General features: G+C 37.4%; 1 protein-coding gene across 1 annotated transcript in view; it reads right to left on the reverse strand.

The window, feature by feature from the left end:
- LOC150102843 (uncharacterized) overlaps positions 1-15,829 on the reverse strand; it is an 836,492-nt gene that overhangs the window by 564,082 nt on the left and 256,581 nt on the right. Inside the window, exon 9 of the mRNA XM_090397955.1 lies at positions 12,398-12,497. Within this exon, the coding sequence (XP_090254081.1) occupies positions 12,398-12,497 (100 nt within the window). The remainder of the gene's footprint in view (positions 1-12,397; positions 12,498-15,829) is intronic.

Genomic DNA, 15,829 nt, shown 5'->3' on the forward strand with positions numbered 1-15,829 from the left:
AGGCTGTGGAGAGGGTTCAGAGAAGAGTGACCAAGTTGGTGAGTGATATAAAAAATGCTCCCTACATTGATAGATTGAGAGCTTGTGGATTGCAGAGATTGGTTGATAGGCGAAGAAGAGGGGATATGATAGAAACATTCAAATTACTAAAAGGTTTTTATAGGATTGATGCAGAGGAAATGTTTCAGCTGTGTGATAGTGATGGAAGAACAAGAGGTCATCTCTGGAAATTAAAGAAGAGTGTGGTTAACAAAGGTGTCAGAACAAGGTTTTTTGCCTGGAGGGTGGTGAATGAGTGGAATTCATTGCCTGACTTAGTTGTGAGCTCTTCGTCTGTAAATGAATTCAAGAAGAGATATGACAGATATTGTTTTGCTAGTTTGGGTCTCCCGCAATGAGTCTACTGACTCCATGGAGATACCCGTAATAATAATAATAACTGTTTATTATCAGAACTACCTTCAGTGCAAATGATTATAATACAAAAACTATAGAAAAAAGAATAAATAATTATGGTCGTCATCTCCTCAAGAAGAAATTACCAGAATTTTTATTCCATATCTTAAGGGACTTTCTGAAAAATTAGCAAGATTAATGTATAAGTTGCTTTCCATCCAGTTCGCAAACCACACATTCCTTATCTCACTAAAAGACAAATATCCTCCACTATCTTATCCTGGAGTTTATAGAATCCTGTGCTCTTGTGGGTTATGTTATTATGGACAAATTGGTCAATTTGAACAAATAAGGAATATATTTCTCTTAACAAACCCAACAAGTCCAGTTTACCAAACTACGTTTCATCTACAAAACACAGAATTCAGTGGAACAAAAACCACTGAATTCTGTGTTTTGTTATAATATAATAAAATAATATAATATAATAATATAATATAATATAATATAATAAAATAACACTTTCTAGAAGAAAGTGTTACTTTCTTCTAGAAAGACTGTACAAAGAAAGCTGTGAAGCACACATTCATTATTATTATTTTATTCACATAATTGATACAAAGTCAAAACAAGATATCATATAAATAAAATTTGACTGGTGATACAGAACAATTCAGATTCTACCAAAGAATCTAAGAATAGTCCATCAGGTAGCATCGTAAAATATGGACTGTTCCAAGTAATGCTGTTTTTTTGTAGGTCATATGGGGTCACATCATCGATTTTTAATTGCTGTAAATAGTTGCATAGCTTCTTTGAAGTTGCACCAAGTGCACCGATAACTATTGGGATGACTTTGGTGTGTTTAAGCCATAGCCAGCATTTCTATTGCCAGATCTCAATATTTAGTAATTTTTTTCAGTTCTTTGTTGTTAATGTTGTTATCACTGAGTATTGCAATATCAATAATCCATACTTGTCGATGTTCGATAATTGTGATGTCAGGTCTATTGTGTTCCAAATGCCAATTAGTTTGTATTCTAAAGTACCAGAGAATTTTTGCTGTTTTGTTTTCCAATACAGTCTTTTATGCTGCCACCAGTTATCAGAAGTAGGAAAGCCATATTTTTTGCATACATGCCATTTTGGGAGTGCTAGAAGAGGAGAGAATGGAAACAGTAGAAGAGAGAGGTATGGGAATGAAAGAAGAGAGAGGTATGGGAATGAAAGAAGAGGAGAGAATGGAAACAATAGGAGCGAGGGAATGGTAAGAGGTATAATGTATGGCGACTCAATGATCCGTGGTGTTCAAGATAGGATGTGTGAGGAGTGTTTGCCAGGAGGAACAATAGAAAGGGTGACTATGGCAATTAAGAGAGGTGAAAGGGTGGATGAGATGATTGTGATGGTAGGAACGAATGACTTGAGTGGTAATGTAAGTCGGGCAGCGAGAGATATGAGATTTTTGCTTGAGACTGTACGGAAGAAGACAGAGAGAGGAAAAATAGTGTGTGTGTTACCTAGGTATGATAATGATGAGCTGAGCAGAAGAGTGGTGATATTGAATGGCATAATAGCGAGAATGTGTGACAAGAGAGGACTGGTATATGTGGATGCCTGGAGTGTTTGAGGAAAGAGAGGAGTTGTATGCGAGAGACCGTTTACATTTGAATGAGGAAGCACGTAGGCATCTGGAGAGATTGCTGTTCTGAACGAGTCAGTGTGTCCCAGGGAGGATGATAGCAGGGGTGGCCTCTTGTGGGAATGGTTACTTGGGAGAAGGGAGACAATGTCAGGTAACACTGAGCCCAGTGGAGTCCAGAAGAGATAATGCTGGGTATAGAAACAATGGCATTTATATGCTGTATACTAATGCCAGGAGTATCCGGAATAAGGGAGAGGAATTGGTGGCGCAGATAGCATCAGCCTGGCCAAAAATTATTGCGATCACTGAGACGTGGTTGACAGAAGGGGATATAACAACAGGAATAGAAGTCGCTGGGTATAGCATTTTTCGTCAGGATAGGAGGGGAAAGCGTGGTGGTGGGGTACTGCTTATGATAAGTGATGACCTATGTCCTCTAAGAGTGGAGAATTTGGAAGGAAGCGAGACAAATGATTTTGAGAGCGTATGGTGTGAGGTAGAGGTAGGCAAGACAGGATATTTAGTGGGGTGTTGCTACAGACCCAGGGGCACAGAGGATGGGGACCAGGAGATGTTTAGACAGCTAAGTTTGGCAAGTGCAAGAAGAATGATTGTTATGGGAGATTTTAACTTCAGTAGTATAAATTGGAGAGAGGAAGATGCATGTAGCAATAGGGGAATGGAATTTCTAGAATTCTTGAGGGACAAATGTCTTAGGCAACATGTAACAGAGGGAACAAGAGGTTCAAAAATTTTGGATTTGGTTATAACATCAGAAGAGTTGATAATAACTGAGTTGACGTCTCTCCCACCAGTTGGAGAGAGTGACCATATGGTGTTGACTTGGAAAATGAATAGACATGCAGGAGTATCAAAGAGACGGGAACTTATGTGGAATTATAAGGCAGGTGATTATAATAGTCTTAGACGTCAACTTCGGGAAGTTTCATGAAGGGAGGAATTGGAAGGCCGGGATATCACCAGTGCGTGGGAAATTGTGAAAGAATATTTGTTATCAGCAATGGTAAGTTGTATACCACGAGTGAAGAAGAGGATGCAATTTGGATTAAAGTGGATGACAAACAATATTAAACAGGAATTGCATGCGAAAAAGAGGCTATGGAAGAGATATAAGGAGATAGGTGAAGGGATGCATGAGGAATATAAGACACAGGCCAGAAGAGTGACTAGTGTGGTAAGGAAAGCGAAACTGGAATATGAGAGGAGATTGGCCCTAAGATCCAAAGAAAATCCTAGGGAATTTTTTAGCTATGTGGCCAGTAGGAGGAGAAATGACTGTGGAAGAATGATATTGTGGGATAAAAATGGGAATAGAGTGACTGATGCAGAGGACAGTGTGGAATTGTTCAATGAACACTTTATTGGAGTATTTCATCCTAGAGGAGTCAGTTTTAATGCTAGAGGGATAGGACTGGTACGAGGTCGGGAGGTACAGGAGGAGAGTGTGTTTCAGATACTGAGTACTCTGGATGTCAGTAAAGCTGTGGGACTGGATGGTATTTCGCCACGAGTTTTGAGAGAATGTGCTAGGGAATTGACAGTACCTTTAACGTGGCTTTTCAATGAAAGTCTGGCTTTGGCAAAGGTGCCCAGGGAATGGAAGGAAGGTAAGATAGTGCCATTGCATAAGGGTGGTAACAGACTGGAAGTGTCTAATTATAGGCCAGTCTGTGTGTCATCAGTAGTTGTTAAGATCTTGGAGAAAGTTGTGAGGGACCGTGTACAGCATTGGGCAGATGAGGGTAATGTTATCTGTGAGAATCAACATGGATTTGTGAAAGGACGCTCTTGTTTTAGCAATATGCTAGCCTTTTATAATAAAGTTACAAGAACATTAGATGAGGGAAAGGCATATACTGCAATTTTCTTAGACTTGGCGAAGGCATTTGACAGGGTGCCACATGATAAGCTGATATTTAAGTTGCAGCACATGGGTCTGGATGTCAGATTGGTCAACTGGATTCAGGATTGGCTGTCTGATAGGTATCAGAGAGTTGTGTATGGTGGAGCAGTTTCCAGGAGGCAGAGGGTTACAAGTGGGGTCCCACAGGGCTCAGTACTAGGACCTATATTGTTTAACCTTTATATCAATGACATAGCCAGTGGATTGCAGGGGGATATTCAGTTGTTTGCAGATGATGCGAAGCTGGGAAGGATTATTAGTAATAGTGCAGATGTGGTAGCCCTGCAAGAGGATTTAAATAAGCTAGATAGATGGGCAAATGAATGGGGTTGTCAGTTTAATGCAGCAAAATGTAAGGTCTTGAGGTTTGGGAAACATCGATGGGATGCTGCATACTCTATGGGAGGAGTTATACTGGAGGAAGTAGGGGAGACAAGAGATCTGGGGTTGATGATTGATAGAAACCTGAAGTTTAGGGGACATATTGCAAAGGTGGTGAAGGTAACACAGAGGATTGCTGCTATTATGAGAAGGACACTGACCTGCAGAGATAAGAGGGATATCATTCCGTTGTATAAGTCTCTGATCAGACCACACTTGGACTATTGTTCTCAGATTTGGTCTCCAGGATTTGAAGGGGATAAATTAACTGTGGAAAGGATACAAAGACGGATGACAAAGATGGTTTCAGGACTGTACAAGGATAGTTATGAGGATCGGCTGAGAGAATGTGGACTGCAGAGTTTGGTGGATAGAAGAAGGAGAGGTGATATGATTGAGACTTTTAAACTGTTGAGAGGTGGTTACAGGGTTGACACTGGGGAGTTCTTTCGCTTGGTTGATCAGCGGGAAGGAGTGATGACAAGAGGCCATCCCTAGAAGTTACGAAAGGAAACTGTGAGCAAGAGGGTAAGGAGTGGTTTCTTTGTGTGGAGGGTGGTTGAGCCGTGGAATGCATTGCCTGATGGAGTGGTGGGAGGGAGAACGGTCAGTGAGTTTAAAGAGTGGTATGATAGACTTTGTGTTTCTCAGGGGGGACCTCCCCTCAGTGAGTCTTGACAGACTTTATGTCTTAGGAAGGACCTCCCTCGATGAGTCTTTTGACTCCTTGGAGGCCTGAATAATAATAATAATAATAATAATAATAATAATGCCAATGAACTATTTTGGCCACTTGATCATGGCAGTATTTATAGTCAGCTTGAGCTATTTTGCTGCAGGTACTGATTAAATGTTCTACAGTCTCATCTTTCTGATCATGTAATCTGCATTTGCTGTTATTATTGATGTTCAAAATTTTTAATTTGATTGCATTGCTGTAGTTTAATAGAATAAATCCTTCTGTTTCTTTTTTAATGTATCCGTGTTGTAGCCATTGCCATGTCTTGTTCATGTCAATTTTGTCCTCAGTAACTCGAAGAAATTGGCCATGCAAGGGCTTATTTTTCCAGTGCACATATCGGATATTTTGTTGTTCCTTTTTGTAATCGGATTTGTTTCCTGTTGCTTTTAGAAGGCCCTCTTGTGTAATTGCTTAAAGAATTAGCTCAGAGCTATTGTCGATGTAATGTATTTGTATGAATGTAATTATTATTATTATTATTATGCGACACCTCCAAGGAGTCCAAAGACTGATCGAGAGAGAGAGAGAGAGAGAGAGAGAGGGCACCTACTCTACAACTCTCCATCTCCACCACTCAATCCACCAACTACAGCAAGCTGCATCATCTACATCAACACCATCTACTGCCCACCACCACTACCAGTATTTTCACAGACAATCACAAACATCCATACCCACAGTAGGATTCAAACCCACAGCCTTTTGGCTGGAGAACAGACACACTAACCACTCAGACAATCATAAACCATAATAATCCATAACCCAAATTTGAGCAAAAACGTTTGCCTAAAACTTTCTCAATTTTGGGAAGTTATATTAACCAAAACTCACCATTCACGTGTTCCATAATTGTAATTAAATTGTTCATAATTTAAAAAGAATTAATTAACTAAATTTATTGTAATTTATTTTGATATCTATTAATGTAGATGGAGCTATTCTGCTGCAACCGATATTTCACATATCACATGCTTTCAATTAAATTGTTCTTTTTTGAGTCTTTCTATAACTATATTGACAATGTCTATGGAACTTAGCCAAAAAGTTTACGATAAAAATATTAAATAGGTGTAAAAAAGCGAAACTATACATATAGTGAGGATTTGGTAAAGGAATCAACTGCAGTACTTCTTTAACTTATCATGCTTTGCATGGTACAATATGAAGCAAATGGGTTTATTAACAAAAAATATGTTTACACGTGATGATATATACATCCACAACTATTGGTGGAATCTTGATTGAATAAAGTATTAATGACGAAAGATTATGTGCTCGAAATGGGCACCTTGTCTTTCAAGACAAGTTTCATAGCACAAATGAAGTTTTTCTGTCATCTTGGAGAACAAGGGTTGGAACATCTGCTGGAAATATTGCATAATTTTATTCCTTAGTTCATCATGGTTTGAAAGGCAGGTCACGGTGGAATACCCATTCCTTCAACATATCCCAAACCAAGGCATCAAGTAATGTGAGATCAAGAGAATGTGAAGGATACAGGAATTCTGTGAACCTTGAAATGAGCCTGCCAGGGCAGTTTCTGATAAACGGGCTCTAGAACCTTATGTGTCACAGGTTGCTCTGCCTTATTGGAATACCAGTTCATGAAATGGAATTTTTTTTTGCACGAATCATCCTATGCAAATCCTGGGTGAACAGAACCAAAACATTCTTGATGTAGTGTTTACTATTCAAGGCAATGGTTACACAACCGTCTTCAATGAAATAGGGTCTAATTATGCCATGACCGGAAACATCACACCATGCAGTGACCTTCTCGCTGTGAAGATGTTTCTCTTGGACAAATTCAGGTCTCGAGAAACCAAGAAACCTGTAGATCCGTCTGTTTATGTGACTGCTTAGATGGAAATGTGCTTCGTCCAAGACCAGACATTATGGAGCAAGGATGGATCTTTGTAGACATTCGACAGCATATGTTTATATTATTACCACCATGCAGCATAATCTGTTGCTGTTAAACAATGACCCATTTGAATGACATATGAAAGGCACCCAGCTCCTTAAGGATTCTCTGTAGTGATAAAGATTCCCTTGGTAGCCCAAGTTTTACCAGTGCGCAGCATTGACTAAGCTTCCGAGACTGTAACGCTTCCTCCCACACATGCCCATGAAACTTACTTGTGTTCAAAATTTGTGGTCTCCCTGAATGCCCTTTGCATTGCAGAAGAACATTCCCGATAAGTCAGACCCTCTTCATTAAGCTAATGATGACACTATTGCTTGGGACATGCTTACGGAAACGATGAAGGGACTTAACATGTCCTAGACTCTACTAACTCTGTATGAACAAAAATAAACCTCAACAATAAATGTCTATTCTTCCAATGTCAACGCCACTGCTACATCTAAATGTGATGGCATAGACTCTACACATGCTCTTCTATTAATGTGCATACAGTCGAACTGCTTATCTCTAACTAAGACATGACCTATCCTTCACAAAGCCATTTGGCCTTCACACAGTATAAAATTTTTATTATTATTATAAGGGCTCCACCTCCATGGAGTCCGAAGCATCACAAGACCCAATCTATCCACGCAATCTATCATACCTCTCCTTGAACCCATTAACAGACAAAGCACTCACAACTGACTCTGGCAACCCATTCCACTCATTCACCACTCTCCAAGCAAAAAATCTAGTCCTCACACCTTTATTCAACTTACAGGTATGACTCCTTGTTCTGATTCCTCTAGCTAAGTGATGAAACGTTTCCCCTGCATCTAGCCTATAAAATCCTTTAAATGACTTAATGTTTCTATTATATTTCCTCTTTTTCTCCTATCAACCAACTTCTGCAATCCACACACCTTCAATCTATCCTTACAGGGAACATTACACAGGCCACTCACCATCTTGGTCACTCGCCTCTGAATCCTCTCCACTGTTCAATAAGTTTAATCTTCCATAGTTATTCTTCCTCTTACTTGGCACATAAGAACTCTGGAATTTCCTTTGGCCTGCTCAGCTAAATTCTTCTCATAATCTGATTTTGCCATGCTGGACACCTTTCTTGCCTGAGCCTTGTATTGTTCATGAGTTTGCAGTAACCTTTCTCTTTATATACTCTCCACAGCATTTTCTTTTCCTTGCCGCTCATGCTTAATGATATTACTCATCCCTCTAACTCCTACCTGATTAACCCTCCTTACCTTAGGTATACAATTTAATATTGCTTACTCTAGATGACCCTTGCACTACTAACATCCTTACCTTGCAATGTTTTATGCTATGTCGCAGATTTAAGCTTCATCTTAAGCTTGTTTTAATCACCTGCCTTGTAGTTCCACATATACCCCTTCTTAACAGAATATTCCTCATGTCGTACAATCCCCCAAGTCAAGACGACATGGTCACTTTCGCCAATCAGAGGCAATGTGGCCACCGTGGATATGGATAGCTCTTCTGATCATATGACCAGGTTCAATACTCTCACAACCCTAGTCCCCTCCATCACATGCTGCCTGAAGTAATTATCTCTCAGTAGGTGTATAAATTCTATTTCAGTTCTGCCACCTGATTTTTCTTCCTTTCAGTTTATATCTCCATAGTTGAAGTACCCCATAATAATCATCGACTGTTCTCATTGTACTAATTTGTCAATGCATTCCTTCCAGATCATCTGAGGAACTCCCTGGCCAACAGCAACAACCAACTGTATATTTTGTCTTACTCAGTGGTGGCTCGTGGCTTGAAATCGTGGGGGTGCTGCAACTTTAGAAATATACATACACACTGTACGTACATAAGTACAGTGTATACGTGTTTGGATAAAATATCAAAATTATAGTAAAAAAATTTTTTTTTAATTAAACATGAAAAAATATTGTTTATTATCGATAAAATTATACATTGGTATAATTCAAAATTATTTTAAAATAAAATATTTTTTTCTTGTTTTGTTTCATGAAAAAATATTGTTTATTATCGATAAAATTATACAGTTTAGTATAATTCCAAATTACTTAAAAAATAAAATCCATTATCATAACCCCAATAATGTTCTAAAATAAAAACTATAACAAATGTTATGTCTTTAATTGTAATGTCCAAATATTTAAAGAGACGGAGTAAACACGATATGCACTACGAACACTCTACTACTGGCGCAAACTGCATATAAACAACAGTGGAACTGCGCAATGGACAATGCTGCATTACGCTAATAGCTCGCATCTCACTATGACGTGCATATGCTTGCACGCATAGCAATACGCACTGTGGTAAACACAGTGCTGCTAGCGTCCTTCACCCTCCTAAGTGCTACAAGATGGATTTTTATTATATTTTATACAAAATTGGGGGGGGGGGGGGTGCTGCAGTTCCGCAGTGCCTATGCACGAGCCGCCCCTGGTATATATGCTGTATATACATTCAGTGTGTATGTATATTTCGAAAGTTTCAGAACCCCCACAATTTCAAGCCACGAGCCGCCACTGTGGTAAACACAGTGCTGCTAGCATCCTTTGCCCTCCTAAGTGCTACAAGATGGATTTTTATTATTTTTTATACAAAAATAAGAGAATTGTATAGGATTGTTGATGATAAAATTAAATATTACAAGCAAATATAAATAAATGAATAAATATATTTATGTGTCAAGAAAAATTGGGGGTGCTACAGTTCCGCAGTGCCTATGCACGAGCCATCCTGGCTTTGATCTCACACCAGACTATTTCAAATAAACAGCCACCCTCCCACCTATCTCCGATTCTTTTTGGCTGCAATTCATCTACTATCATCAGCAATACCAATTCCCTCATCCTATCTTCTATGAAAATCCTAAACCTTTCATATTCTATCCCTGTAAATACATCATCTAATGCTAGCCAAGTCTCACTAATGCCTATAACTTTAGGTGAGGTTGCACTAATCAATGCTAAAAACTCCTCCCTCCTGTCCCTGATACTTCTGATATTAGTATATAGAAACCACAGCATCCACCTTTACTTTCTAAACTGACTACTCTATCAATATTTTTGCTTGAGAGACTAGATTCCACACTTGGTCATTCTCATATTCATTCGCCTCATGGGGGCCTTCATACAAACTCACCTGCTTCCATTCTAATTGCTTAAGTTTTCTGAATTGACACTTCAGCACACCCTGTGAACAAAGCTCTCTCTAGACATCTATCACCCAAACCATTTAGATGCAGGCCATCAACATTATACCAAATCCTTCTTTCCATCAAACTCAGATCACAGATCTACAAATCCCACCTCATTCCTCCTGCACAAGCTACGTACTGATTAGGTATCATTGGTTTTATTGTGAGTGTGCCAAGTGGGATCTCTGTCTAGAGGTTTATAAGTATTAGAATCTTCAAGAAGAGTTTTCATTTATTATTATAATCTTCAGAGTTCAAAACTACTGTTGCATTCCCTTAATCTGCTTTGATTATAACGATATTTTTGTCTGATTTTAATTCTTTGAGGGAAGTGTATTCCACATAAGGAAGATTCCTTTGAGATAATTTACTTTGCAATAGTAATGCTGTGGTTTGTATGCGGATGAGATCTGAGAATAAATTTCTTATTCCTTTTTCTATTTGAGCCATTACGTCAATTTTTGGGATGAAACGTGCCGTTAAGGCAAAGTTAAAACTTTTTAGGAGTAGATTATTTTCTTCTCTTGATAGGACTCTTGAAGAAAGGTTGATAACTACTTTGGCATAATCTAGGTGTTTTCTTTGTTTTTGTTTTTCGTGACGAAGTTGAATTTTCTGATTAAATATGCTTCTTCTGATCAGAGATTGCCGTAGCTTTTTTATATGTGATGATGTCAATATTGTTCCATAGGTTGGATATAAGAGATGTGGCTAACTCACTATGTAGAGAAAATGTATCCCAGTTAATTTGTGCTAATTCAGATCTAGTGGCTGCAATCCTTTCTCTCAGAATAGCTAGTTCCATTCTTTGGTAAATTATCTTGGCTTTATTTGTATGGAATGTACGCTTGTTATGGATGAGCTTAGGAATGATTTCGTTATCTCTGCATCGGATTAAGAATATAAGAATATATGACAATATATAAGAATATATTGTTCTTGCGGCATCTGCTACGTAGGACAGACAGGAAGATCTGGGGAAATTCGCATGAATGAGCAACACCAAAAGGATGTGCAAAATGGAAAAGAACACGAATCAGGTCTAGCTTTCCATACCACTTCCACCGGCCACAATGTACTCTGGCAGAAAACAAACATGTCGTACATAGAAAAAAACTGTTACATAAGGAAATTTAAAGAAGCTGCAAACATGCTTAAAAGACCAACACAATGCAATAAAAATCAAGGATTAATTCTCCACCAAGTTTGGTCAGCATTAATAAAAAATATTTCTCAATCAGACCTCAGACATTATGAACATGAACAACAGAACATGGCATCATCCAGTATTGTTTCAACTCAGCACTGCTTTGAATCTGCATTCTGATTTTTAATTTTATGAATAGTCAGACGGCTACAACTGTATAGTATGAACTAGTACTAATAATTTCTCTTTTCTTTGTGTTTTAAACTTTAAGTTACCTTTTACCCCTGAAGATGTAAGTCAAATGACTTATGAAACTTGTTGGGTCTTTTATTAATTCATTGTGTTTTATATAGCTTATTAAAAAAATGTGGTCTAATTACTGGAATATGCCATGTGAACCATCCACTCTACTACTGTTTGCTGTGTTCTTGTGACCTAATAGGCACTCACTTTTGAAATATTTAATATACTCTCTCTCTCTCTCCAGTTTCAATTTCCTTCCACAAAATCCTTTAATACATTTCACACACACTGTACTGCACAAAATCCCACAAATTCAAATCACCCGACAATATTGTATTTAAACAACAAAATACAAAGTTTTCTTAAGAAAACTCAGCCAATCACACACCCATTTAAAACAAACTCTACAATAGGTTAATCTAATATAATCAACTAAAATACAAGAAAGTTACTTATCCTTCAGGAGTGCTAATAACCACACTTCACATACACTATGCTGCAAAACATTGTATTCCTGGTGAAAATATTACTGAGTGTAATGTTTTCAATTCCCCCCCCCCTCACACACACACACACAGACAACTAAAAATCAATGGTGAGGTTAGGACATGAAAGAGAGGAGGTGGAGTAATGAGCTGAAAAATATGCAGCACCCCAATACTTTTAATTTTTAAATGAAAAAGTTATATAATATACATTATTTCTATTTTATAAATATCTAAATCAAAAGTATGGTATATTTGAAATGAAATGAAACTACACTTACTTTTTATTCTATATTACTAACCTTGATTTACAGTATTTGATAATTTCGTGTCTTTCTTCTCGAGACAACTCATTTTTCCGGCGTGAAAACAGATCGCATAGGATTAACATTTTAATTCCAGCTGCAAAATTAGTTTTGTACTATAATTAATTCCTTTTGAATTTAATAAAATATTTATGAATAAATTATACTGAAATATGCAAGTTTTATAAAGTTTTATTTAAACAATACTAAACTAATGATATTCTGCATTGATTGATTTAATCAATGATAATTGCAATGATCGAGTTTTTTCACACATCCTGACAGGAATAGAGATGGAAGGGTATGTCGTATTACGTGATGATAGAAAAGATTCAAAAGAGAGGAGGAATGATATAGAAAAAGAGTTATGTTGATAGAAAAAGAGTTATGTCCATACAAAACAGACATGTAAGGGGAAATAGTGATAGTGGTTTTGAGGTATGGTATGTGACAGAGATGAATAGAATGAAATACTTGGTTGGATGTTGTTAAAGAACTTGTAATATGGAGCACAGTAACCAGCATAAAAGTATAGGCAATTTAACGAAGCAAATGGGAAAAGTGTGATTTTAATTACGACAATATAGATTGGGATGATGAGATAGCAATTGAAAGTAAAGAAAATGAGTTTCTTTAGTTTTTCAGGGAAACTACCACAGGCAGTATGTAACAGAGGGCACATGATGATTGGGGATCTTAGATTTGATCATCTCATAAGACAGGGGGGTGTTCAATAAGTTGATCGCAGAGCGATCTTTGGTCGATCTCTTGTGTATTCCTCCTTACTTACAAATTTAATTAAAACTGAAAACATAATATTTTATTTATCATTATTTTGTATTATTTTTAATTCGCTTTAAGTGTATTGCTATTGTTTATTTATTTTTCGTTAAAACTGTCAAATCAGTAATTTTCTTATAAGTCCGGGTAAATGAATTAATTTGGATCAGTGGAAGTCAAATAGCGAGACGAGTGAATACGATTATAAGCAAAGTGTAAAAACTCGATTGTAGCTTAAATATTAAATATTCCAAAGCACATTACATCGATTTTTTAATTAGGTTAAGTCCCATGTGAATATTGTAAAAAAATAAACTTTGTTTGTCTCGGTATAGTTTGTATTAGATGTTTTTGTAAATAACTCTTTTGAAGCTAACTGTATATACTGATTTAATAAGAATATGTTAGAGTGTTAAAAACAAAGGCAATGTTTTTGTCGCCGAAGCTGTACATGGCGGCATTGGAAAGATTGTTATTGAAACTTGTATGTATGAGAAAGGCTTGTGGGCTCTAAGTGTAAACATCTCCAAAGTCAGTCAGAGTTCAAACAACTTTCCAATGGCCGGAAACTTACAATCAAAAGAAAGCAGAGGAGAACAAAAGGCGTGCCGAACTTGAAACTTAAGATGAAAGACTTATACTGATTTTTGGGGGTTGCCAAACTTCATGCGAGGTCTCAGAGGAGGCCTAATAAAAAGGGACTGAAGCAAGCAGAAGGGGTCCCGGTTCCAGAATTGCTGTCAGAGATGAGGCCACCCAGTCCAGAGTCACCGTCAGAGAAACTGCCCAGATCCACGCTGCTTGAGAGAGGAGTTTCCCCGCTTCCAGAAAGGAGCTTCTTGGTTCGAGACATCGCTAGAGAGAGAGAGAGACTACTTCTATGCCGCAGAACGAGGTTTCAAATTGCCGAAAGGAAGAGTTCCAATTGCCAGAGAAAAGTTTCCAGACCAGGTTAATGTTAGACATTCAACAGTGTGTTGCATTTTCATTACAATTTGATGAATCAAATGACTTCACTGATATTGCTCAGTTAATGGGATTTCAAGATTATTCAAGTAAAGAAGAACTTTAAAAAATTATACCATTATTGGGAAGGACTAGGGGAGAAGACATTTTTTTGGCATTTGATGAATTTGTGAAATAAAACAAACTTCCGCTTTTTAAACTTGTGTCTATTACTACTGATGGTGCTCCTGCAATGATAGGTAATAAATTAGGCTTCATTTCATTATGTAAAAACGATGACAAACATCCAGATTTTTAAACGTACCACTGTATTATTCACTGACAAGTACTGTGTAGTAAAAGATTAAACACAAAAGATGTTTTGGATATTACATTTAAAATTGTAAATTCTATTCGAGAGAAACCCCCTGCAATAGTGGTTATTTAAATTACAGGCAGATGAAGATAAGGAACTCAACTAAACTGGGTATAGTTGAGATATTTAATGAGCAGTTAATAAAGATTTACATCCTAGTGAATGACACCATAGAGATTTTGAAAGCAGAGGATGACGATGAGTAGAGACTGCCTATGAGTGAGGAAGAGGAATATGGGGAATTAAACAATATTAATGAGACTGTGGGTCTTGATGATATATCACTGTGTATTTTGAAGTAATGTGCCAAGGAGTTTATATCTACCTTGACATATTTGTTTACTATCAGTCCTAAATTGAATCAAGTTCCACAGGAGTGGAAGAAAGGCAAGATTCTACCACTTTCTAAAGGGAATGACAGAATTCAAGCATCAAATTATAGGCCAATCTGAGTGTCAGATGTAGAGATTAAATTGTTGGAAAGATGGTGAGAATCAGGATCCAGAATTGGGTAGACGACAATCATATCTTTGATGGACAGCATGGAGTTGCAAAAGGGGGGAGGGTCTTATTTTAGTTATCTACTTACTTATTACAATAAAGTAACATCAGTTTAGCTTGCAAAAACAACAGAGATCTGCATGTAAACTTTGGTGTAAAAATGTGTGATCAAAATTTGGAACAGTGTTAACATCAAATTTTGTGTGAAAATCGGCAAAACTGAAATGTTGGAGCTGTTGAAAGTGGCATATGGCGTGGATGTTCTGAAAAAGTCAAGTGTCTTTGAGTGGCAAAAGAGATTCAAAGGTGGGCAAGAAGATGTGAATGACTCCAGAAGTCAAAAAACAAAAATGACAGACGCAAATGTGAACAGCATGTGAAATTTGGTACACTTTGACAGACAAAGTGTACCAAATTAATGGCCAATGAATTGCAAATGAATCAAGAAAGTCAGGGTAATTTTAACTGAAGAATTCGTTACGCGAAAGATTTCAAAAGAAATCACAACAATGCGCCAAGCCATAGTGTGCTCATCGTAAGAGAGTTTCTGGCCAAAAAATCAATTACCAAATTAGGTCATCCTGCTTATTCACTCAACTTACCTCCCTGTGATTTCTGGCTGTTTCCAAAAAAGACTGTGCTAAAAGGACGAAGATTTTCTGACATCACCAATATCCAGCATAACGTGATAAAGGAACTCGAGAGTATTCTGGAAAAAGAGTTCCAGGCTTGTTTCCAAAAATGGGAACACCGTCTAAACCGGTGTATAAATGCACAAGAGGACTACTTTGAAGGTGACAGTAGCCATCAATGTATAGTTCCAAACA

Source organism: Typopeltis vanoorti, chromosome 9, assembly GCF_054136105.1.
Source record: "Typopeltis vanoorti isolate ZY-2024b chromosome 9, IOZ_Tvanoo_1.0, whole genome shotgun sequence".
Classification (NCBI taxonomy): domain Eukaryota; kingdom Metazoa; phylum Arthropoda; class Arachnida; order Uropygi; family Thelyphonidae; genus Typopeltis; species Typopeltis vanoorti.